Below are 25,307 nucleotides of genomic sequence, written 5' to 3'. Positions count from 1 at the left end.
CCACAACAGAGATCTGACCAATCACAATCCAATGCATCGATTCACAACCTCCGAGATGGGCGTGGAACGCGCAAAATTTGAAAGTTTACCGGAAGCAATGACGATCAAGAAGGAAACAACGGATCGTTCTATATTTTAAAATGTCTGTAGTTCGTTCGTAAATCGGATTACTTGCATGGAAGTTCCGTGAGTAGCTCCACGCTTTGCGTTTTATGTCTCTCAGTGTAAATGAAGACGAAAGCCAAACTTATTTTTAGTTAGCTCATGAGCGTTTTAGCTAACTTTCTATGCTGTGTTTACATCAGTACCCCTCGTTTGTCGCGCTTGGGTAGTTCATCGGTTGATCCACTTAAGGGTCACATTTAAAGATAGCTTTCGTCAGGATATATATTATTGAGGATGTTGAAGTTCAAATACGTAAGCCAGGGAGGCCTTAAAACGACGCCGACCTCTGCGGACCCCATTACCATCCGAAGTTCAAGACTCAACCAGCTGTTTCAGGTACCCATCCTACCCAAAATGCCCCTGAACTGCTCCCAAAATATAAATAACAACAACCATTAGTAACTCATCTCTATGTGTATTTCCACAGGGTCGCCTCAGCTTGAATGGGCAGCAGGGAGGATGCATCTTGAGTCGGGAGGAGTTTGTGGACTCGCTGTTGTTACTGTACCAAGAGTCTAAATCCCCTGAATTGATGAAGATACATCATGTTGCCAACTTTGTAAACAAGTGTAAGTACACAAGTAATTCCATCTTGTGTGATTGTCTTGGATTGACTGCCAGTCAATTATAGACAAATAATCTTTCACACTCACGTTGAAACCTATTGGTAATTTAAACACTTCAGTTAATGAATTGCCAATGTTTATGTGCGTGTCGGCAGTTTCTGACGTGGTCTCGGAGCTCCAGTCCTTGCAGCCGAGCCTTCTCGACTTTGAGGTGCGCGCTGTGGTGGGACAAGGTCGCTTTGGCAAGGTTCAAGTTGTACGGGAGAAGGCAACGGGGGATTTTTATGCTTTGAAAGTCATGGAAAAGACAGTTTTACGCTCTCAGGAAAATGTAAGTACAGTGAGTCATTATTTATCTGATTTTACTAAATCTGGCTTTATATTGCTTGCTTAGACATTTTTCATCAAGCCAACATTCTCTGTGCTGTCATAAAAATTGTGTCATCATTGAACCTCAGTCGTTTGGCCTCTTTTATAGTTACAATGAAAAGCACTTTGATCAAGTTAAATGTAAAAAAAAAAAAAAGTTGTTTTGAAATAAGAGCAACTTGGAAGCGATAATACAACCTTTATTCGACTGAAGGAGTCATTTTAGTTTGTTTCCGGAAGAAAGTGTATGAGGCAAATAAACACAGATTTATCTGTAAATTGTCAGGATTATTTTGGAGGCAACAAAAGAATGCAATAGTTGTGAAGTTTGCTCAGTTGCAGTCAAAGAAAATCCCACTGGAGGATGCTGTGGAGTTAAATACTTAAAAGTGCGGATACATCATTTCACAGCATGTGACTAACACAACAGCTCACAGACAGAATAGTACATGAGTTATGACAGGAAGAGAACTGAAGTGAACAATAAATGAGCAACAACTGTGATGTGTAAGAAATGCTTCCGTCTTCAGGCAATGGATGTCTATTCCTGAAACATGAAATAAAAATGCCACAAAAAATGTCGACATTATGCAATCGTCAATGTTTTATTCTCAGTTTGAATTCATTCAATGTGTGTGTGTACTTTTCTTTTGGATTTGATATTTTTTGCAAATTCTGTCACCCATTTTGATTCAGATGGTTTTTCATGAAGAGGAGCGACGCATTCTGTCTTTGAACTGCAGTCCCTGGATCCCACAGCTCTTCTGTGCTTTCCAGGATGATGAGCATGTCTATTTGGTGAGATTGTCTTTTGAACCTCAGCTTCTACAACTACCATGACTGGTTTACCATTACTATTACACTGAATTCATAAATTCAGTTGCAATACATACAGTACATGATAAACATTTGATCTAAAAAAAGTAATAAAAAAAAAACACAAAACACTTTATTTTGCATGAATACATGCTGTATCACAATGTAAGCACGATGATTTTGTGAAGGTTACTATTTTTCATTTCACAGCTGTGAGTTTCAGTACGTCAAACAACCAATAATAGAACAGCGAGATCAGTCAGAATAATACATGACTTGCTCCGGGAAGGAACCTGAAGTGTGCAGCGCGAGGAACAACTTGTTAAAAGAAGCAATGACAAAAATAGGCCCCCTGAAAAATGTAAAATAAACCTTTTTTTTTTTTTTAAACTCTAAAAAATGCTCCCTTGGTTTGGATGCCGTAGGACACATTGATTAAAGATTAAAACGATTATGCTATTTGAAAAAATAAAATGTAGTAACGTGGACATTTTTACTGATTGTCAAAATACATTTTTTATGTAGCCATTGAGTTGAATTACAAAATAAGAGTGCAACCGTCCAGTATTTGTTAATCCCCGCCAGAACTGTTAACACCATTAAGACAAGTGAGCCGTCACGTGTTCCCCGTGTCTGCCTCCATTTTCCCTCCACTGCCCCTCCGTCTCACCCTGCTCCTCAGCAGAGCATGGAGGAAAATACAAAGCATCCATCTCTATCCGTGTGTTCGAGAGGCTCCCGGTCTCCCTGTTGCTAGGTAACACAGCAAAATGCTCCGTCTCATTCAGACTCGCCGACCATTCATGCACCAGGGGTTCTCCTCGTCTGTTATGGCTCTAATGCTTCCCGTCTTATATCTGAAATCAGCCTGGACGAAAGCCTTTCATCTCCGCTTGCAGACAACAGAGGCAAGAACGGGGGAGCCGCATTTAGATTTGCGCTTGTAAACTTGAAGACTTTTTTTTTTTTTTTGTTCACAGGCAGGCTCGTTTTAGTTTTTTTTTAAAGAACAATTGTTTTGACAGCAATGTCACAGATCTTGTGCCACCACATCTGATGTTACATAATCTATAATGAAAGCCACTCTAAGCAGGAACGTGTTTTGATCACATACATGCTTCTACTGTTGCCCATTTTTCTAAATATAGTCCCGCTTAAGGGCATTTCGAGATGCATCCTAGAGATGCAGGAGCTGCATATTTTAGTCCCAAACAAACCGGATCCAAATCCAGTATTTATTTTCTGACTGCATGTAATTGTGTGTTAGACGATGGAGTACTTGCCGGGCGGCGACCTCCTGTCTCTGCTCAACCGATACGAGGAGCAGTTTGACGAGTCCATGGCTCAGTTCTATTTGGCTGAGCTGGTGGAGGCCATTCATGCTGTCCACCAGCTGGGCTTTGTCCACAGGTGAGCCACCACATGATAAATGTCACCAGAGTCAAGGCCATGAAATAGAAACATATTATGAATTTTCATATCCAGAGATGTCAAGCCTGAGAATGTTGTCATCGATCGAACCGGTCACATTAAACTGGCAGACTTTGGATCGGCTGCCAGGCTCACGGCTAACAAGACGGTCAGTTGCTTGGAATATTTGTCGTCTGTAATAATGACTGTTGTTGATGGGTGCATCTGAATTGATCTTCCTCCAGGTGGCCACTCCCACAGTTCCTGTGGGAACCCAAGACTTCCTCTCCCCTGAGGTATTGGAGGCCATGAACGGGGGCTCTCACAGCACCTACGGCGTGGAGTGCGACTGGTGGTCCCTCGGGGTCATAGCCTACGATATGATCTACTCCAAGCTGCCTTTCTCTGACGGCACTTCAACGCGGACCATCCACAACATCCTCAACTTCCAAGTTTGTAACATTTGGAAACGTTCTGGCATTTGCCAAATAACCAAAATGATCAGGACAAGCCAATTGTTTGGATGCGTGATTGAACTACGAGGTGATGTTTATCTTCTTTTAGCATTTTCTGAAGATTCCAGAAGAGCCACGCGCCACTAAGCAGTTTGTCGACCTGGTGCTGAGTTTGCTGTGTGGACCTCAAGAACGTCTGGGATTCCAGGGACTCCGATGCCACCCGTTTTTTTCCAGGGTGGACTGGAATAACTTACGACAAGGTGAGAAAGAGAGAGTCCAATTTTAAGTATTCAAAATAATAAAAATTGGCTAGCGCTTTGGATATGATCTCAACTTTCTCATGAAAGCGTAAGCAAATATTAAAGGCCAAAATATTGGAAAACAGTCAAATGTTTTGCCTGCTGGGACATGCTCCAGCTCACTGGCACCTCTAATGAGGACGAGCAGCAAAGAAAATTGATAAATGGATGACGTACAAGTGTGAGCGGCCGTCAAATATTGGAGATCGAAGTGTTTGGTCCGTTGCGCTCGGGTTTACTCACTAGCAACACACATTGCGTACCTCGCAAAGATCCATCTTTGTCCTGAGGAAGAAGAAGAGAAGCCAAGGGGATTAAGTCCGTCAAGTTTTCATGTTGACTTAACAAAAAAAAAAAAAATCAATGACTGGTTGCATTGGCAAGAGAACATAATGCTGTTTTGATTAACAGAGAAAGACTTTGAAGAGGTTGACATTTTCAGAGATTCAGTGACAAAATCACACACGCACACCGAGGAACATTTTCATTCAAGTGTGGTCACATTAAAATGCGCAAAAATCTTGTGATTCCCAAGCTATTTGCAGTGACGTACTGTTTTGAGATGAATCAACAGTTATTTTGGGCAGCTTGACGTGACTCCAACATTGATATGCCGCCCCTCCCCTCCCCTTTTTCCCCAAACATCCTCATTGCTGAATTCTAATTTGAATCACCTCATCTGAAGACTATGAGGCAATGTGTAGGATGATCATTCAGTTTGTTTTTTATTTCTTTCATTGAATTCCATCCAGTGTTTAATCAACTAGAAAAGAATGTATATCTATAAACCGATTTTAGTCTTCAGCTGTGGTTTAAGCTGAGAAGCTCGCTTGCTCGCTCTGCTGCAGTAAGAGAGGGCAAGTGAGCATGAGAGCGAGCGGGCGTGAGGAGGGAGGGACGAAGGCAGCATGTGCATCAACGTGCGACTTACCGCACTCTCGGCGCACACCGCTCAGCGAGCTTCCTCCTCCCCTCTGTCTTTCCTCCGTCTGTCTCCCTCCCCTCTCCATGCCCTTTTTTTAACGAGCTTCTCCGCCTCTGAAAACATTCCCCTTGCCCTTTTTCGCTCCCTATTCTAATTCTTTCCTCCCTTCCCCGGCAGTTCTCCCACCTTTTGTTCCTGCGTTGCACGCTGAAGATGACACCTCTAATTTTGAGGAGCCGGAGCTGGCAGCCCCCCGGCCAGCCTCAGCATCCAAGCGAGGAGCTCCCCCTGTGGGCTTCCAGGGCAAGGATCTCCCCTTTCTAGGATGGTTCTTCAGCAGAGCACTGACAACATTGGCCAAATCTGAGTAAGTTCAATTTCTTTATTAAGCTATGTTTGGATATTTTTGTTTGAAACACACACCCTATTTTCTCATGTGGACATTTCACGTACGCCTATTTGATACACCTTTGTTAATTAAAGACTCCATGCTGCCGTTGGCGTTTGCTTTGACTCCACATTTCTCATTACCTTGACAACACATTCCAGATAGCATGCTTTTAGGTGACAGGACACTTGGTGTTATGCCTGTTGAGGCTAAACTGTTTTTTTTTTTTTTGCCATATGCTGTGCATGAGGGGGATTCACATAATCTTGCATGTGTTGCTTCCTTTAAAGTGGTTCTTGTCTTTTTTTGTGTCTTGAGAGCACATGTGGTTGATCCGATGCCCGGCGAGTGCAAATTCATGGGTCAGAGGCTGTGAGCTGGTGTTGTCTTGCCGTCGTTGCTGATTGGTATGCAGCTGAGTGTGTCAATGAGGTTCGCTGAAAGGTGGACCCCCCCTTCCTCCTCACGCGTGCGCGCACACACACAGCGACATTCCCGCCCGCTCTGTTATTGTGCTGTTTAACGGCATTCTGACTCCAGCATGGGTTTTGGGACCGCAATTATCCCTGAGGCTATTTGACTTCTTAACCTCCGGTAATAATCCAAAAAGACGCGTTTGGCTGTAGCAGCCCGTGCCAGCTTGATCATGCCGGAGACTGCGGATCATGACAGCTGCAGTAACGGAAAGGAAGGAAAAGGCGTGAGCAGATTAGACGGCAAAAGGGATGAGAGCTCAGATTGGAGGGGGGGGGGGGCATCTATTTCTATGGTGACCACTATTGCTCTGGTGTTTTTCTTCCCCAATTCACCACCCCCATCTTTATGGGCTCTCATTGCCTCATCTTATTTTCTTCATCTTTAAATGTCTCCTTCCCTTGCCACGTCTCCATCTGTAAGCTACTGATATATTTTGCTCTAGTTCAATTAAGAGAAGATAAGATATGTCACATCAGTGTGTGGGCGCATGCATATGCATATAAATGCCCAGAAACAGAAAAAAACGAGAGAATTGAGCCCAAGAACGCTTGCCACAAAGATAATGCTAATAATGTGCTTTGGGGGTTTGTAGAATCCTTCTTTTGTTGTCATTTTTGTTTTTGGTGAATGTGTCTGACTGCTCATTAGTACAACTCAGCAAAATCCCAGAAGCGCTGTGTCTCCAACTCCGAAGATATACTCTGTGTTTGACAGGATTTTTTTTGGAGAGGGTGGTGGGGTGAACAGTTCGTATGCAGTTTAATCTTCTTTTTCAAATCCTTAATAAGGTGGAAAATTTAACGACAAAAGACCAATATTTGTTTTATTTTTGTCAACGCACCTATGAATTGAATGTGGAGGTAAAATGTCCATGGTCAAAGTGGTTTCCGGTTTACCGGCCAATATTTAAATGAAGAGCTCAAATTGAATGGAACATCAGATCAAACCGCCATGAATGAACACAGCCAAGATGGCCCCACAGGGATCACTGAGTTTCACGTGGTCATACAATAAGCCTTTTTCCTCACAATGTCTTCACTTAATTGCCACGTCCCTGATATATGAAATGATAAAAGTGAAATACACTTTTACCTCATTTAAATCAAACCGTTCTTTAAGACGAAATGCTGTAAATAAAACTCAACCGTACTTTGGCAGTGATTCTTTCACGTACCACTAGAGAGAGCCCCCGTACCACACTTGGAAAGCCACTTTGATGATAAACGCTAATGAATGTGCTTTGTTTTGTATCTTTAAAGAAGTATTTGAAATTATATCTAACATCTTGTGTGTTTTTCATATGATTTATATCTTAGCTATCACCCACTATTAGCCAGCAAGTGGAATTTATGTTTGGCTTGATAAGGAGTACTGATTTGTTATTGATTTGATGTTGTCACTGTCTTTAATTCTTTTGCTTTTGTTGACTGTAGGGTAGTCTCTGCTGGCCTCAACTCTCCTGCTAAGACCAACTCCATGGAAAGGAAGCTCCACCTTAAAAGCAAGGAATTACAAGAAACCCAAGACAAATGTCACAAGGTGAAACTTTTACTGCTGGTAGCATTCTATTAATTTACACTGCTGCTATACCCCCAATAATCATTAAATGTACAGAAAACAAAGGGTTGATGAGCATAGTCTAAAAATAAATCAAGGGTGAATACAACCTTAAAGCCCCCATGTAAACTTTACAAAGAGCTGCAATCATTTCCCTTTCTAATAAACCAGCAGGGGCGGTCCAAAAAAACGACACCCCTCCAAGCATTGGTGTTTACGGCTTCTTTTCTGTTTATTGTCACTCTGCCCCCTATAAATGGAGACACTCTTCTTCTAAAGTGGCCTTTATCAGCTATCAGTCTGCTCATAACTCAGCAGTAACCCCTCTAGACATCCGAGACCTCCTTATTGTTGAGTTACTCACATAAGAAGTGAGCACTGGGCTTATTGGGCAGATGCAATTCCGCAAGGTTACATAAAGGGCCATCAAACCTGTGATCTCAATAAACATTGCTACATTTTAATCTACCAATATGGGACTTCATTCATTGAACTTGTCATGTTTTCAGATGGAGCAGGAGATCTCCAGGTTCCAACGCAAAATGACTGATCTGGAGTCAGTGCTCCACCAGAAAGATGTGGAGCTGAAGGCCTCCGAGACTCAGAGGAGCATCCTCGAGCAAGACCTCGCCACCTACATTACGGAGTGCAGTGTGAGTCATACAGCACGCGACGGGAGATGTCTCTGTAGATGTGAGAGAATCCCTCCGGACATTTTGCGAGTTACACAAACATCCTCCGACCGCTATCGTTACTCATCAAAAACAGAGGGAACACAAATAAAACCAAACCACGCTCTCTAAAAGTTGCTTCACAAAATGGCGTGCTCTGTTACCCTGTATTAAATAAATATTTCTTTGAGCCGTGATCCTTGCATGTGCTGTGTTTGCAGAGCCTAAAGCGGAGCTTGGAGGAGGCACGCGTGGAAGTCTCTAGAGAAGATGACAAAGCTATGCAGCTGCTACACGACATCCGTGAACAGAGCAACAAGCTACAGGAAATTAAAGAGCAAGTATGTGTAGACGTTACAGCATCACAGAAGAGAAGCTCGGGATTCCGTTTTTTTTTTTGCATTAGCTACTGCAAGACGACAGAGTTCAAAGACCACAAGATCTCTCCATGTCACTGCTTGTCTTGTAATAATGAAATAGCTGAAGTGCAACGGTGCACCTTGTCAGCATTTCTCAGAGAGGCCATCACCTCTGAGGCTTCCCCTTGTTCTGCATACTGTAATCACAAAGGTCATCCCCGCAGATGGCATCCCTGCAAGGCACGAAAATAGAGACTTTGATCATTAATCATGACACTTCACTACAGTTGTCTCCAGGGGAAGATGGCCATAGTGATTCCACGTTTAGGATCAGCGATACTGTCCACATTTAACTGTGAAATACAGGACTTATAATCCTGAAGAAAAACAACCTCTCAAAAATCATCACTGGGAATCAAGCTGAAACAAAATGAGTGTTTCTGCCCGACTCCTCAACAAGGAATAGCACCATTAACCGTTACAGATTATGTAAAATGTTTAATCTCTATGTTACAATCATTGCTGCAGTGCGCTGCAGCTTCTATAGCTCGCTGCACAGTGAAACATTGTCAGCACATCTTTGTCTGTAAAAGCAGGAGAGCAGCTCACTCGCTTTCATGCTGTTGCAAACAAGGCTCTGAAATTCCTTTGCGCACCCTTCAGATGCATAAAAGCACACAAAGCATTGATAAATAAAATAGTGTGGTCCCCTCCAGCATTTCGGTTGTTCATCCCTGAGTACATGAAAGGGGAAAACTGCAGTAATAAGAATCCAGAACATAGAATGAATGCTTTTTGACACTTGTCACTCTCAACTAAACTTTTTCATCTCTGTGATTGCGCAATGGATGTTTTTTTGTTTGTTTTTTAAGATCCAAGAGATTCTGTTAAGGATATCAAAGTCAAAGTCTGCTTTATTGTCAATATCTTTTTGTTAGGAGTACCATGCCCAGTTGGAGGAGATGCAAGTGACCATCAGGCAGCTGGAGGAGGACCTGTCGGCCGCACGCCGCCGCAGCGACCTCTATGAATCGGAACTTAGAGACTCAAGACAAACCAGTGAGGAACTCAAACGAAAGGCTGTAGAGTACCAGCAGAGGATTCAGAAGGTACACTAGCCAAGGAATGCTTCTCTTGCCGCATTACACTGTAATCATTGGATCAAGTGTGGTTCAACATTGTTTATTTTTGCAGGCTAAAGAGCAGGGTAAAGCCGAGGTAGAGGAGCTTCTCTCCAAACTGGAAAAGGTAACGTGAGACTCGGAGTGTTCTACTTGATCAAATTGGAGTTATATTTAAAACTTTTGTTTCCTTCTCAAGACAAATGCGGAGCAACAGGTGAAAATCCAAGAGCTCCAAGACAAACTGTCAAAGGTACATTGACAAAAGATTATTAGATTATTACAAATTTGACCAGGGGAAGTCCATAACCAAGGTCTTAAATCCTCAGATACCCCACAGACTGTATTAGGAATGCCTGGTTCAGGTGTTTCAGGAACTCTGTCCAGGGATCCACTAACAAGCCTTTAACCCCGTGACCTCCCTTTAGGCAGTGAAAGCAAGCACCGAAGCCACTGAACTGCTGCAGAATGTCAGACAGGCCAAAGAACGGCTGGAACGAGACCTGGAGCGCTTGCGAGGCAAAAGCGACTCCAGTGACACGCTCAAACGACGCCTGAGAGAGACAGAGGTACCACTTTAGACAAAAATGCTGCACTTTGCTCTTCTCATTGCCAAATATTTGTTACTATCGTTCGACTTCTGACTTTGTAGCCGTTGCACACTTCATATTCCCTCTCATTTGGTTGTTTTTGGTGTGTAAGCAGGAGGGTAGGAAGACCCTGGAGAACCAGGTGAAGAGGCTGGAGATGGTTGAGCGCCGGGAGAATAAGCTCAAAGAAGACATTCAGACCAAATCCCAGCAGATCCAGCAGATGGCCGAAAAGATCCTGGTGAGAGACCTACAGATAAGGCTTCCTTAATACCCTCCCCCGCTCTCCACCCCTAATTTTACCCACTGCCCAATTCTGGTTATCTTCATCGAACCTTACTGTGAGCACATACTTGCACACTGCACGGGCTTGCATAAATGGCAGCTTATCAATCGTGTACATAGACCGCAGCACTTAAACGGTCTCAGCATGAGCAGGCGCAGCTACAGCCGCTTTGTGGATTTACATCTTTTCAGTGTGAGTTTCTCCATTTCTTTTTGTTGGTTTGCTTATACTGGTGTGTAAATGTAAATCTTAAGTAAATCTAATTGTGTCTATTTTTGATATACATTTCAGAAAATGGTAGCTTGTGTTATTGATTAACCTAAACCTTTTCTTTATAGGAACTGGAGGACCACCTGAGGGATGCCCAGTCTACAGCACAAAGGATGGAAACTCAGCTTGTCCAAAAGGAGAGGCTGTATGAAGACAAAATTAAGGTAGCGTTATTACGATGCTGGAAGGAGAATTTGATGAGCAAACGCTAATACGTCGTGAGACTTTAAATGTGCAATGTGCATCCACTGACTGTCTGATCAAGGTTCTGGAAGCCCAAATGAAGGTGGACCTAGCTGACAAAGAAAGCCTGGAGGCCAAAAGAGCGCAGCAAGAGGAGGAGTCGAGAGAGAACTGCAAACTTATCAGCGAGCAGAAAGCGGTATTTAATTTAAAACTGTTAGTATGTGTATTGGGTAATGTTTAAAGTTGCAAAAAAAGTTCTAATGTGTTGGGTATACATTTTGTGTGTTTATAAATGAAAGTTTATGAACATTCACAGCATTACTTCAGCCTTTCATTTCTTACCATACACAATATTTTACAATATTTTACAGTGTGTATTGGAATGAACACTTTGAAGACCGATTAAATTGTAGTGTACATCATTTTGCGCTGTAAAGTCCGGGCTAAATCGTAATCTGGCTAATGTGGTAGAATTGAAGCAGTTAAGAAGCTTTTCATCTTCTGAGAGTAGAAGATTCAAGCCACACCTTCAATGAAAGCTAAGAGGATTTTACTCGAGTGAAACCTTCTGTTTCCTCTCCACAAAAATGTTTCTGCTAAAATTTGCGCTGGCCAGAACTGATATGACTTTGGACGTGGCGGGTTTTTGTGTTGTTTGGCTTTTTTTCCTCTTTATATTGTGTCTCATCTCTTCCCATAGACTATTAACGCCATGGATTCAAAGATGAAGAACCTGGAGCAGCGCATCGCTGAGCTGTCAGAGGCTAACAAGCTGGCTGCTAACAGTAGCATCTACACCCAGAAGAACATGTTAGAACATTAGATTCTGTTTTTAGATAAACAGTACAAAAGATCTTTTTTTTTTATTTTTATTTTTTTTTTTTTTATTAGGAAAGCACAAGAGGAAATGATTTCGGAGCTGCGACAGCAAAAGTTCTATTTGGAGTCTCAGGCTGGCAAACTGGAGGCTCAAAATGCCAAACTGGAGGAACATCTTGAGAAAATCAGTCAGCAGGAGCAGACCAAGAGGACCCGTTTACTGGAGCTGGAGAGCAGGCTGCGGGAGGTGAGCCAATAGGAAACAGAAACAAAATCTTTCTACTCGGGATTAAGTAATGCTCTTTAGCCATCTCTCAATGTAGCATTACATTACAGTATTAATGTCCCCAAAGCGGATTAAAGCAGTTGATCGGCCACTGAGCCGATTCAGATCTTTTTTAGATCAATTAATAGACAGTCGGGCTGCATTTCTGGCAATACAATAGTGCTGATTTTGAGTGAGACAAAAAATAGTTTTTATCCATTCTTTATAACATTCCACCAAATTTAAAATAAGCAGCTTTCGTACCGGCTCTTTTTCCTGGTTCCTGCAGACAACCTGTTGGTTGAGTGCTGCTTTTCTTCCTCCACACTTTCCTGCCAACTGAGAACTGATGCTAAGTGTGGTGCTAATTGTTGACTTTTCTGTATCGTCATACAAGCACATGTATACATAAATGCATAAAACCCCGCACTCATTACAATCATATTTTTTATATGGGACTGCGTGAAAAGGTGTAGTTGTTTTCATTAGTTATAATAATATGGTTCATAAAGTCAATTTGAAGCTTCATATCCCCATCACTATCTTATTAGCCACTCCAATACAACCACCACTTTCACATAAATTGAAACGTATTCGGAAACAGTGATAATCATATGCAAATATATTCCATTTCAGGTCATGGTGACACTGCAGTAAACACACATTTCCTCATGTCCTGTTGCATTTCCAGATGGGCTTAGAGCATGAAGAGGAAAAACTGGAGATCAAGAGACAGGTGTCGGAGTTGACCCTCTCCCTACAGGAACGCGAGTCGCAAATAAGCAGCCTGCAAGCAGCTCGTCTTGCTTTGGAGAGCCAGTTGCAACAAGCAAAGACTGAGTTGGAGGAAACCACTGCTGAGGCTGAGGAGGAGATCACTGCCTTGAGGGTAAGACGGCAAGTACACTTGAACAAATTAGTCACATTACCATTACATTACTAGCTACAATACATTGCACATGAGAATTCACGCAATACAAGAAGTACCATCACTATTCTCACATCGTAGTCCACATTTCAAATTTTGCTATTTATTTCCCTTTTCTCATAGAATCACAGAGATGAAATTCAACAGAAGTTTGATGCCCTGAGAGACAGCTGTTCAGTAAGTGCTGAGTCAAATAAATATTTCAAAATCATCATGCTATATCATTTTTGCCAAAATACAAAACTTTTGTGGTGGAATCTAGGAATATCACTTTATCGGTTGTCATCGCCGGTTATTTATTCCACTGCAGACTCAAGCTCTTTTTGTCGCTTCAGGTGATCACTGACCTGGAGGAGCAACTTACCCAGTTGAGTCAGGAGAATGCCGAATTAAACCGCCAGAACTTCTACCTGTCCAAGCAATTGGATGAAGCATCGGATGAGAGGGAGGACCAACTGCAGCTGAGCCAGGAGGTGGACCGGCTGAGGAGAGAAGTGGCAGACCGCGAGATGCATCTCAACAATCAAAAACAAGTAATGTTGCCTAATATTTGATGGAACCGTTGTTGAGTTCGGCTCATCGTGACTCTTCTGTCACAAGAAATGTTGGCAGGCCAGCATTGAAGTTTTTCCATCTGCCAGGGGATTTCAATTAGTTTTCTTCAAGGGACCACATCTTGCATCTGTAGGTCTATTTTGTCTCAGGTATATTTGACATCATTTGGATGGGTAAATTATTCACAAAATTAGCTAGAAAATGAATCGAGTCTAAATAATAAATCAATTTTATTGTTTAAAATATTACAATTATTTTCCATTTCCAATTTTGCGGACCATCTGCAATACGGCCACGGCCCACTTGAGGTGGTTGACAATCCCTGATCTATGTGAATGATGCTTTTCTCAATTTGCCATTTTGTTGACCTTCACAGAACATTGAGACACTGAAGACTACCTGTAGCATGCTGGAGGAGCAAGTGGTGGAGCTGGAGTCTCTGAACGACGAGCTCCTGGAGAAGGAGAGGCAGTGGGAGGCTTGGAGAGGGGCCCTGGAGGATGAAAAGAGCCAGGCCGAAAGACGCACCAGGGAACTGCAAAGATTGCTGGATAACGAAAAACAAAACAGGTGATGCGACAACAGTCTTGAACGTATTTAGACTGGGATCTTTGACATCTCCGCGCCATTGGTGTGTTCCTGTGCTTTTCACAGGTTACGGGCAGACCAGCGTAGCACAGAGTCACGCCAAGCAGTGGAACTCGCAGTCAAAGAGCACAAGGCTGAGATATTGGCGCTGCAGCAAGCCTTGAAGGAGCAGAGACTCAAAGCTGAAAGTCTATCTGATACTGTTAGTCGGCACAACTGCATTTATAATGTTGCTCACATCCAAGATGAACTTCTACATATCTGAAATTCAATACAATCATTTCAGTTTTGCCTTTGTTGCTGCAAAAGTGTTGATATAGCGGGCATTGTCTTGTTTGCACAGCTCAATGATCTGGAGAAGAAGCACGCTATGCTGGAGATGAACGCTCGCAGCTTGCAGCAGAAATTGGAGACAGAGAGGGAGTTGAAACAGAGGCTAATGGAAGAGGTAGAAATTTAGTCAAGTCAAGTTCATTTCTATTGCCCTTTAATCTCCTCATGGGGCACTACGAAAATATCAGGAAAGGCTTACCAGGAATAACGTTTTTTTAATAGTGTCTGCTGCTATTTTCACAGCAAGGGAAGCTGCAACAGCAGATGGATCTCCAAAAGAGCCACATTTTCCGTTTGACCCAGGGTCTACAAGATGCTTTGGACCAAACCGACATGCTCAAGACCGAGAGGACCGATTTGGAATACCAGCTGGAGAATATACAGGTGCGCGGTGCAATATCTTGGCTATTGAATGAGATGCTGCTTGGGAACCATTACGGCTGGTATTGGAAATTCCAATGATTCCGAGGAGATCTAATGTAGCTCTAAATAAGAAAATTGATCTGGGCAATGATCTCGAAGGGCTTTAAAATGCAGCTTTATTTTGCAGGCTGTATATTCCCATGAGAAGGTGAAGATGGAAGGGACCATCTCACAACAGACCAAACTCATTGACTTCCTCCAGGCCAAAATGGACCAGCCCACCAAGAAAAAGAAGGTGGCTACAAAATATTTAAGAACCATCAAATTAAAATAAGCTGTTTTGTTGCAAATGAAATGATCATCTCTATGTTCCCTGCACCATCAGGGCATTTTCGGGCGACGGCGCGAAGACGTCGGCACTACCACAAATGGGGCATTGACTCCTCAATCTCAGCCGACAGTTCCCTTGCAGTACAGTGACATGAAGCTTGCTTTAGAGAAGGAGCGCTCGAGGTGTGGAGAGCTGGAAGAGGCTCTTCAGAAGATGCGAATTGAACTACGATCCCTAAGAGAAGAGGGTACGTTGTAATGTTGGCTCACATCAGCGTTAATTAATCAGACCTATTATTAATACCGGCGTTTCATAACACTATTTTATTCGTCTAGAGTAAGTGAGACGTTCAGTGTGTAATCGCCTTTTTTTTTTTTTTTTAGTTGAGATGTATATTTCCTGAGTTATACTGCCTCTAACTATTTCCTTTGATTTTCATGAAAATACAGCCGCTCATTTCAAAGCGCAGGATCACATGTCGACTTCCACACCAGCCCAGGCCCGCCATCAAATCCTCATGTCGGCCATTGTGAAGTCCCCAGAGCATCAACCCAACCCCTGTGGGCTACTTAACCCCTCAACCCGTTCAAAGGAGTCTTCCACACCTGAAGGTGACACACACACACACACACACACACACACACACACACACACACACACACACACACACACACACACACACACACACACATCATCTGTGTTACATCAGTTTTCAAGATCAATTTTAGACTGAAGGGGGAATAAAGGTTCTAGTCGCTGTGATAATATTTGTAATCTTGCCTGGGCCCGTTTCAAAGGGGATGGACAATGAATTAATCTGAACTGGTTTTAATGAAAATGCATTGAAAGTAGCCGAATGGAAATGTATCTCCTCCAACCAATCTGCTTTAAAAGTTCTATTTCTAAAGTTCCCCTAATGAGTTCTGAAGAATCCTCCTATTACAAGAATGTAATGAAAAGTGGACAGAGCAATCGGTGACGACTCCATTGCCCTTCTTTGGGATTCGGGGCTCCAATGTATGTGTGGTGTGTGTTTCATTTTCACATCGCTATTGTTAGACTGCTATCTTCTTTCTGTCTCTTCCCTCTTATTCCTTGCAGAAAAGAGGAGGGTCACCTTTGAAAGTAAGTTAGCGGTCATCCATTCCTTTCTTACGTTTTCTCAAGTGTGCCTCCGTGAATTTTTTTCATACCTCCATACTTCTTTCTGTATGCATTCCATTCTGATTGGCATGCATAGTGCAATTTTCATCAGTGGAGACTTTTACACCCTAAAAACGTATATCATTGTTTTATTTAATATTTTTTTACCATGCCACCCCACCTCCCCCTGCTCCGCTTTCGTGAAATGCCTCCCTGCAATATAACAAAATCTTAATTTCAGCTGTTTTTTTTATTTTTTATTTTTTTTTAATTGCAGAGTTTGGTCGTCGCGTGAAGGAGCGAATGCATCATAACATCCCCCATCGCTTCACTGTGGGTCTCAACATGCGCGCTGCCAAATGTGCAGTCTGCTTGGACACTGTGCATTTTGGACGCCAGGCTGCCACTTGTCTAGGTTTGTGTCTTTTCTTTTATGAAATCAGAGAGGGATTTATTTGCCAGTCTTACCAGAATGATTTTTTTGAAAACCAATTTTGAATTTTGGGGGGTTGTACCCAGGCCTATATGAAAAATATTTTCTCGTCAAATATAGCAATATTGTTACAGAATTCACCATGAAAAATCTCAATAATAATATAATAATTAGCTGAACGTGATATACTTAGCTTGCCTAGTTTGTGCCTGACTTTTTTTTTTGTCGTACCTTAGAATGCAACACCCTTTGTCATCCCAAATGCTCACCATGCCTACCAGCCACTTGCGGCCTGCCAGCCGAGTATGCCACCCACTTCTCGGAGGCTTTATGCCGAGAGAAGGCAAGCTCCCCTGGACTCCAGGTCAAGGAAGCTAGTGGGCATGTTCGCTTGGAGGGATGGATGAAGCAGCCAAGGTTAACGATTCATTCTTCCTAACATATTGGCCCATGAACATTAATGTGCCATGCGATGTATTTGTATAATATTTCTATTACAATTTTTTTTTTGTGTGTGTGTGTGTGTGTGTGTGTGTGTGTGTGTGTGTATTGCACAGAAATGGCAAACGTGGTCAGCAGGGCTGGGAGACAAAGTACGTGGTCCTTGATGGAACCAAAATATCAGTTTACGACGCTGAGCCCAGAGAAGGTCACTATCATTTTCCGCATATATTATAGAGACATCAGCAATAAATCAGGACCCAGTACAAAACTAGTTTGACATGTTCCTTTTAGACTGTGTAAATGCGGAGGAGGAATTTGAACTTTGTCTACCTGATGGAGAGGTAACTGTTCATGGAGCTGTTGGGGCCTCTGAGCTCATCAACACTGCAAAGTCAGGTAAGGGTTCATTGCCAGCTAATTGAACCATTTTCAAGTATATCTCAAGTATTGAATTTTCCGGGTGTTTGTGTCCAGACATCCCTTACATTCTGAAGCTGGAATCACATCCGCACACCACTTGTTGGCCAGGCCAGTCGCTCTACTTCATGGCTCCCAGTTTCCCGGACAAACAACGCTGGGTGGCTGTACTGGAGTCTGTGGTGGCCGGTAGCCGTGGAGCTAAAGACAAAGGGGATTCAGAAGCTGTAAGTGCTAAAGTTCTTTTTTTGTAATTTCTAATAAGCCTTTCTGTTTCCCTTTCCCTCTTCTCCCTCGCTATGCATGTTATCACCAACCACGTCTTCTCTTTGTGTGTTTTCATGGTCCTTGTTAATGTCATTATGTGCTGTGTGTGTATCCCCATTCAATGCGGTTGCGTGGACCATTATAGGCAGGTGTTTCTAAAAGACAGAAGAACCTGTCACCCCTGGTTCAGGTACAGTAAGAAGCTGCACGAATGCTTGGGCTTCAGTGATCAAACCGGCTGAGCATGATAGTTGCTGTATCTGTCCACAAATAGGACACCATCACGGATAACTCAGAACCAGGCTGATAAATGGTTCCGTAGTCGTTGTTTGAAGTTGCCAAATGTGCACTTCAAGTATACTGTGCCAAATGCATGGGCCTGAATGGAACTCTTCGGCTGATAGCATGCCGTGGCTTTGCATGCTTGTGCAAGAGCCGTGCTGCTTCAGCTATTCCATCGAAACACACTTACATACTGTTTGCAACCTTATTGTTCCTCGGAAACAGATGGGAAAATGAAAATAGATGACATTATGTGGAAATGACAAAGGTCTCCCATATATTTTTGTAATGTTTGGACACTGCAGTTCAATGAAGAGACTAGATAGCTCAACATATCTTGAAAAATCACAGTTTGTTCCTGCGGCCTTTTTTGAAATGCAAATGTAGGCAACCTCCATAATTTGTTACATTTATTCATTTGAAGTAATCATCCATTAGGCTTATGTGCTAACTTAAATGCATGTGGCATAAATGTGCTGCCTGCTCATTTATTCCTTTTAAACTATGACTTTCAAGTCAAAGCCATCTATGATGGAACACTTCAATTCCAGCTGCTCCCTCGAGTTGCAGTGTCAAATCCAATTTGTATAATGTGCACATATTCGGTCGGCCCTGAGCAGAGTGTGTTGGACAGACAGCATTTCTGAACAAATGCAACCCGTATATAGATGTTTTTAATACCGAGCGCCAAATGTCTGTAAATAATGTCATCAGTCAATGTCTTTTTATAAGCACATATTGATCAATGTTCCCAGTACCTCAATGCAGCATGCTTTGATTCATTTAACCCCCCCAAATTGTCGCTATAGATGCTGCTGTAATGCTTTTGTGTGCACTTGGGGAACAGTTATAAAACTATAAATAGTCTAATGAATAATTGAAGTGCTTGAAATCAGAAGCAGCCCGACAACCGTTTTTGTTTGCACAAAATGCAATTATACAGGAGAATTGCACATTTTGTGCAAAATAATTGTGACCCATTATTGGTTACGTTCTTATCTGTGGCTGCATGGAGCTATCTGATTCGATGCCCGACTCGCTATCCCGCCTAACACCTTGTGCTTCGCTGTACTCACAGAAACTTCTGGGCAACTCGTTGCTGAAGCTGGAGGGTGACGACCGCTTGGACATCAACTGCACTCTGCCCCTCACTGACCAGGTTGAGCCTTAAACGTTTAGTACAAGCTTGTCGTGAGGCTTTCACGTGATTGACCATCCTTGTTACTCGCCTTAGATCGTGCTGGTCGGCTCTGAGGAGGGCTTGTATGCGCTGAACGTCATAAAGAACTCCTTAACGCACATCCCGGGCCTGACTGCCGTATTCCAAATTCAGATCCTGAGGGAGCTCGACAAGCTGTTGATGATCACTGGTTAGTTAACTGACCCAGTCAGGAATTAATTACCGTAATATATATTCATCCTGCACTTCATTTATTAAGTCTTCCAATTTGTATTTTATTGAGTGTACTGTAATGTATAGTGTATTTGAACTGACTGTGTATTCCAGGAGAGGATCGGGCCCTGTGTTTGGTGGAGATCAAGAAGGTGAAGCAGTCTTTATCACAGTCCCATCTTCCAGCTCCACCTGACCTCAACCCCTTCATCTTTGAGACAGTGAAGGGGTGCCACCTCTTCTCCTCTGGAAAGGTCAATTGGATTATTTGTATCATATGAACTAAAGTCATCAGTTTGCAAAATTTGTTAAGATGAGCATCACAAAATTTTCTTTTTTTCACAGATTGACAATGGAATTTGTATCTGTGCCGCTATGCCCAATAAGATTACAATCCTGCGACTTAATGAAAGCCTCAATAAGTTCTGTATCAGAAAGGTAAGTGTGCATACAACCAATGCTATGTTTTTTTTCCCTAGGAATGAAATGGGTATACTTGATCAACTTTGGATTTTATTCACAGGAAATCGAAACCTCCGAGCCCTGCAGCTGCATTCACTTCACTGGCTACAGTATTATCATCGGCACCAACAAATTTTACGAAATTGAAATGAAGCAGTATGTGCTAGAAGGTATGTCATCCACCATGGCCTCGCCGCTACCTTCTAGTGCTCTCGATATTAAATCAAAAATATTGTGTATTCGCTTCAACCTGACTCACGAATGCTTTATCTTCCTGCAGAGTTCCTGGATAAAAACGACGTGACGCTAGCCTCCGCTGTGTTTGCCGCATCCTCCCACAGCTTCCCCATCTCTATCATTCAGGTCACCACGACTCCTCAGAAGGAGGAATACCTGCTCTGTTTCCATGGTGAGGTGTTCTTTTCCGTGTGCCGGTGACTGTACCACAAGGCAAAAAATTGTGCAGTTGAGCAACTAAATTTCTCTCATCTGCAACCTGCAGAGTGCTCACAACATCCTAGAAGACACGCTGATTTATTTTGACTTGCCAATAAAAATGTTTTTATTGCAGAGTTTGGCGTGTTTGTGGACGCATACGGACGCAGGAGTAGAACCGATGATATCAAGTGGAGTCGCCTGCCACTATCATTTGGTCAGTGAGTCTTTATTGGATTATCGCGCATTTTTTGAACGGCTCCTCTAATGAGCATGTGACGTTAAGTGAGTGTTTGACTTTTTCAGCTTATAGAGAGCCATACCTGTTTGTGACCTACTTCAACTCTCTGGATGTGGTTGAGATTCAGGGACATTCGTTCGGGTAAGCTTATTTTAAGAGCCCGACCACCACGTGGTTTCTGGGGCCGATAGCAAGTTCTGAGTTTCTCTACTCTTTTCAGGTCCCACTCATACGCTCACCTGGACATCCCAAACCCACGCTACCTTGGCCCAGCCATTTCTTCCGGGGCCATTTACTTGGCCTCATCATATCAGAACAAACTACGAGTCATTTGTTGCAAGGGCAACTTGATTCAGAACCAGGATGGTGGAGGAGACTTGCAGCACTGCGGCTCAGGACGCAGGTAAGGACTGTTTGGTTTCACTCGGGTAATGGACTGCACGATTTTTTTTTCTTCCTTTTGCACTTTGTACTGATGCAATGTCTTTATTACAAAGTCTGGGTGGTTTTTTTGTAGTCGGTAATTAAAGCAACAATAAACATCCATTATTTGCAAGAGCAGCCAATAACCCTAAAATGAAAATGAGCACCTGTTTAATTAGATGAAAAGCCAAACTAAATTCATATAAACTCTCATGAGGGAAATCCAAGAGCCCTCGCAATTGTGCCGAAGGGAGAAAAAAAAATGTGTGTGAGTGACCGTTAACGTTGCTTCTTTAGTTCATCTCTTGTTTTTGTTGTCTTCACTCATTTTGGTGAGGGTCTGTCCGCCACAATGCTGAAATTGGGGGTACTTGTGTAGTTGGCACTGCAGGGCACAGGTTGGCATGCACCATTGGTGATGGTTAACTTTGGCCTTGAATTTTTTTCCCAGTGACACCTGCTTTTTTCTTTTTTTTCTTTTTTTTTTTGCAGGAGGAAGAGATCATTTTTTATATGTGGTAAATAATGAGCTAACTTAAAAGAATCACTCTAAATATAAACTGTAAAGGTGGAGGAGAGTTAATAATCAAATAAAGACAACATTTTTTATTTTATCTCATGTGAGTGGTCTGTTATGACGTGATTGCTTTTGAGGATTCACATAGTGGCACAAACAGGTGACTTGCAGCTAGTGTGGGATTGAGTCCTCCTCAGTGAATGGACACATGCATGTGAGTGTGTCACTATCCCTTATAGCCTCTTACAATTTCAAAACAAAACATTGAGTTTGTCAGTTGAATTGTTAGTCTTGACTGGTCCCCCAGGGTGCGCTTCCTTTTGTTACCTTCCTTCTTCTCCCTGACAGCCCTAACAAACGTGGGCCTCCTTCCTACAACGAGCACATCTCCAAAAGGCTGGCAGCCAACCCCCTCACACACGGGGATCCCGGCACACCCCACCGCTACAGAGAGGCCCGCACCGAGTTCCGGCGTGACAAGTCCCCCAGCCGTCCTTTGGAGAGAGAGAAGTCCCCCGGTAGGATGCTGGAGAACCGGATAGTGGCGTCTCCCGGCAGAGCTGTGACCGACCCTCGATTAGAGCGCTCCCCAGCGAGGGCCATGGCGAACCCCCGAATGGAGCGTTCCCCGGGGCGTATGATGGATGTCCGCAGGGAGAGGTCACCGGGTCGTTTTGAAGAGCGCCAGAGACTTCATACTGGTTCTGGACGCACGCCTATAAACCCCGTCGCCAAGGTCTGTTGACACAATTAAACACGATGACAAACTAGCTGCTTTAAAAATGGCTTCTTTCCAGTCTTTATGAAAGGAGCCAGAAGCTCTTTGCGGTATTTATGCTAATTTAATCTGTCTCTTGGCTGTGTCTTGATATTTCCGATGAATATTTACGGATAGTCTCAGTCTTCTCATATTTGGAAGAAAGCACCCGTGTGTATCAGCCAAAATTCACAGACTTGTTACTGCTTTGCGTAGCTGGCGCTAATTTACGTCTGTGTCCAACTGTGATGAAACTAGGATACCAAAACCCATGTGGTTGTTGTTGTTGTCGTCGTTCTTCACTAATTGGATCCAATTATTATTAGCAGTCTCAAGACAAACTCATATAAATTGGATTAAAACTAACCAAAATTCTCAGTAAGATTCTGCTATACAGTGTCTTGCAAAAGTATTCACCCCCTTGGATTTTTGCGTGCGTGTGTGTATGTGTATTTTACTGTTTTTATTACTGTTTTTGTTGTTTTGTTTGTAACAATAGTTTTGGAACTTGCACAAATCAGAGGTTGAGTACATGAGACTGGGTTTCATCACTGTATTGCTCATATTTTGTCTCAACAGGTATGGGACCAGTCGTCCGTTTAGGAGCCTCTTCTCCAACAGCGAAGTCTGTCTTGGGGAAAGGCTGAAGAGGATAAAATCAAAAAGAATGTCAGAAGGAAACACTGCCACACGTTAGTTTTGATTGGCATCCAAGCAGGCAAGCCCGCCCAAGAAAGAACCAACAGATTTCAGAAGTAAGGTCGTTTTTAGATGGATGTCCTAAATGCCATATGAACAACTTTTCAAGCAGGGTGTCTTTGCTGGGTTTTAGAGTAGCTCTGCTTTCAATTGAATGAAGTTGAAAATAAAAAGAAACGAAATTTAAGGCAGTTCTGCTAGAAAAGCTCCGCTGTAGCAACGCAAACTCTCACAACCTTGGTAGCATTTAATTTTTAGGAGCATCTGTGACTGTCAACACACAATCATTCAGAGCTAATTACAGTCATTCACTACTAATCTTATGTTTGACTTCGCCAAATTGGTATTTAAAAAAACCCTGAACTAAATCAATAAAGCCGCAAAGCTGATGTTGTTGACCCCCCCCCCTCCCTCCCCTTCTCTCTCTCTCAAAAAAAAAAAAAAAAACTGCACTACCCGCAATGCCGAGCAGCCGTGGAGCAGGACCTTTCTAATCTTTCAGAATGCTATCTGACTGTAAATAGATGAGACATAATTTTATATACATATATAAATATATATTGAGAAGGAATTTCAAGGCTGGATAAGCCGTGTCTATTTTTGTTAAAGAAAAAAAAAAGATAACTTGCCCTCCTGAATGTCTACTAAATATTCTTTTAATACAGTATGTCCAAATGTCTCGCAAAGTAAGTGATCGCCTCCTGGCTCTGACTAGTGTAGCGCCTCCATTTGTCGATGGCAAACCTCAATTTAAAAAAAATAAATAAAATAAAAAAAAAAAAAAAAGAGGGAGTTGAAAGCAGCATTGTGTGATTCTCCCCTAAGGTCTATGAAACCCCAAACTGGTAAACGTAGCATCTGAAAATAATATGATTTTGTCAATTGCAATGTGAAATCAACCAATGTGTTTTCCTTCGCTTCTGCCTTGTTTGGGTTCTGTTTAAATTCCAGCATTCATCAAATGAAAAAAAAAACCCAACACCTTTGCGCATTCTGTTTTTGCTGTTTTAAAAGGCAATCCTGATAGTGTATAATTCCAGTGCAGCGCCCAAATCAGATATTATTGTGCTTATTTTTGATTTCCGTACGTGACCTGCTGTGATATAAGTTATATTGTGTTTACACAAAATAGATGCTGTATTCTATGTATTTTGACAAGTGTCAATTATTGAAGATGAAGACTCTTCAACTTCATGACGCCTTGATAGTTTTTAATGTAAAAGCTTCCTTGAATGTATTGACGTTGATGCAATTGGTCAAAATGATTTTTTTTTTCTTAATTAATGAATCCAAACGCACACATTTCCTGCTGATCTAAATACAGTGAAGCTCCGCTCTATGTGGGGGATTGAGACCGAGCACTACCGGGATTAGCAAAATTCTGTTGTCATATTGAATAAAATACTTATGTCCAACTGAAACTCCTTGACGCGCGTCAACAGATTTCTTTGTCAACATGGCACCAAAGCAATAATGTTATTGCTTGCATCAATACTGATTGCTTTTGCCTGAGTACCGAGAAAAAACATTTAGCAAAATCCAAATTCCTACCACATGGGGTTTCACTGTTTAAAATAGGTTCTTTTGCTATCCTCGTTTTATTTTGATACTTTTAAGTTGTATATTTCATTTTTGTTCCACTGAATCATAATTGCTTTGATACTGGGTATAATATTGATGTCTGCTAACAACAAATGTTTTATTCTAGTTCCCTGTAGAGATTTGGTCACCGAATATTAAATATATTCCTTCACTTTTAACTTTGATTTGTGTATTCCTATATTCCCTCGCTTGGGCTTCCTTAATCACCTCAAGGCTTTAACACCGTTGTGACCATTTGTCCATGTCCATTGTGTTTGAAGAGGTCGTTCTATTTATAGGCACGTACGTTCATCCCAGTACTCAGCCTCTGGGGAGACAATGGCCCTTCATTGCAGCCACAGTAGCTGCTCTGGCTGCTCACAAATCACAAATGGAGGAGCTGCTTTCAACAATAACATGCCCCCCCCACCCCACCCACCGCTCCGGGTAACAATAACTGTGAGCTGGCTGTCCGCATCATGCTTGTGACATGACACCCCTGACATCTGCTGCCGGGCAATCAACTGCGTTTATTTGACAGCAACTGTCGAGAGTGCCTGGCTTGAAATAGCTTGCGCACACATCGTGTCACCTCCTCACCTCGGCTTATTCTCACACACTGTCACTTTTCTTGACCTGGGACCCTTGAGTCGGTCTGAGAAGATCTGTTAATGAAGCGTGATCACATTGGAAGCACGTGTTTATTCAGCTGCACATA

General features: G+C 42.5%; 1 protein-coding gene across 7 annotated transcripts; it reads left to right on the top strand.

Annotated features, from left to right (window-relative positions):
- Positions 1 to 68: 68 nt before the first annotated feature.
- Positions 69 to 24,768, top strand: cita (citron rho-interacting serine/threonine kinase a). Of its 7 annotated transcripts, none has more exons than XM_088390055.1 (49): positions 69 to 501; positions 593 to 734; positions 887 to 1,062; positions 1,797 to 1,898; positions 3,184 to 3,326; positions 3,402 to 3,495; positions 3,572 to 3,778; positions 3,891 to 4,044; positions 5,186 to 5,375; positions 7,307 to 7,412; positions 7,940 to 8,083; positions 8,323 to 8,442; positions 9,399 to 9,569; positions 9,655 to 9,708; positions 9,781 to 9,834; positions 10,010 to 10,150; positions 10,287 to 10,412; positions 10,796 to 10,891; positions 10,993 to 11,109; positions 11,614 to 11,723; positions 11,805 to 11,979; positions 12,689 to 12,886; positions 13,049 to 13,102; positions 13,261 to 13,458; positions 13,857 to 14,050; positions 14,135 to 14,270; positions 14,412 to 14,516; positions 14,645 to 14,785; positions 14,952 to 15,059; positions 15,150 to 15,342; positions 15,545 to 15,706; positions 16,197 to 16,220; positions 16,516 to 16,653; positions 16,908 to 17,088; positions 17,229 to 17,320; positions 17,407 to 17,511; positions 17,590 to 17,759; positions 17,945 to 17,989; positions 19,160 to 19,240; positions 19,316 to 19,451; positions 19,589 to 19,728; positions 19,820 to 19,912; positions 19,998 to 20,106; positions 20,217 to 20,345; positions 20,508 to 20,588; positions 20,678 to 20,753; positions 20,833 to 21,015; positions 21,901 to 22,288; positions 22,889 to 24,768. In XM_088390055.1, the coding sequence occupies exons 1-49, from the start codon at positions 400 to 402 to the stop codon at positions 22,910 to 22,912; spliced, it is 6,408 nt and encodes a 2,135-aa protein (XP_088246181.1). In that variant the 5' UTR covers positions 69 to 399; the 3' UTR covers positions 22,913 to 24,768. The 7 variants fall into 7 exon arrangements, with proteins under 7 accessions (XP_088246181.1, XP_088246179.1, XP_088246186.1 ...); XM_088390053.1 differs by having other exon boundaries at positions 10,284 to 10,412; XM_088390060.1 differs by lacking the exon at positions 17,945 to 17,989.
- Positions 24,769 to 25,307: the final 539 nt, after the last annotated feature.

Source organism: Syngnathus floridae, chromosome 11 (genome assembly GCF_059516105.1).
Source record: "Syngnathus floridae isolate MCC-2025c chromosome 11, RoL_Sflo_1.0, whole genome shotgun sequence".
Classification (NCBI taxonomy): domain Eukaryota; kingdom Metazoa; phylum Chordata; class Actinopteri; order Syngnathiformes; family Syngnathidae; genus Syngnathus; species Syngnathus floridae.
The sequence above is the reverse complement of the archived record's forward strand: the minus strand, read 5'-3'. Positions and strand labels throughout refer to the sequence as shown.

Coding starts and splice junctions, on each gene's coding strand:
- cita (XM_088390053.1), top strand. CDS start 400: ATGTTGAAGTTCAAATACGTAAGCCAGGGAGGCCTTAAAACGACGCCG. Junction 3,496..3,571: donor GGCTCACGGCTAACAAGACG/GTCAGTTGCTTG, acceptor ATCTTCCTCCAG/GTGGCCACTCCCACAGTTCC. Junction 17,089..17,228: donor GGATGGATGAAGCAGCCAAG/GTTAACGATTCA, acceptor TGTATTGCACAG/AAATGGCAAACGTGGTCAGC.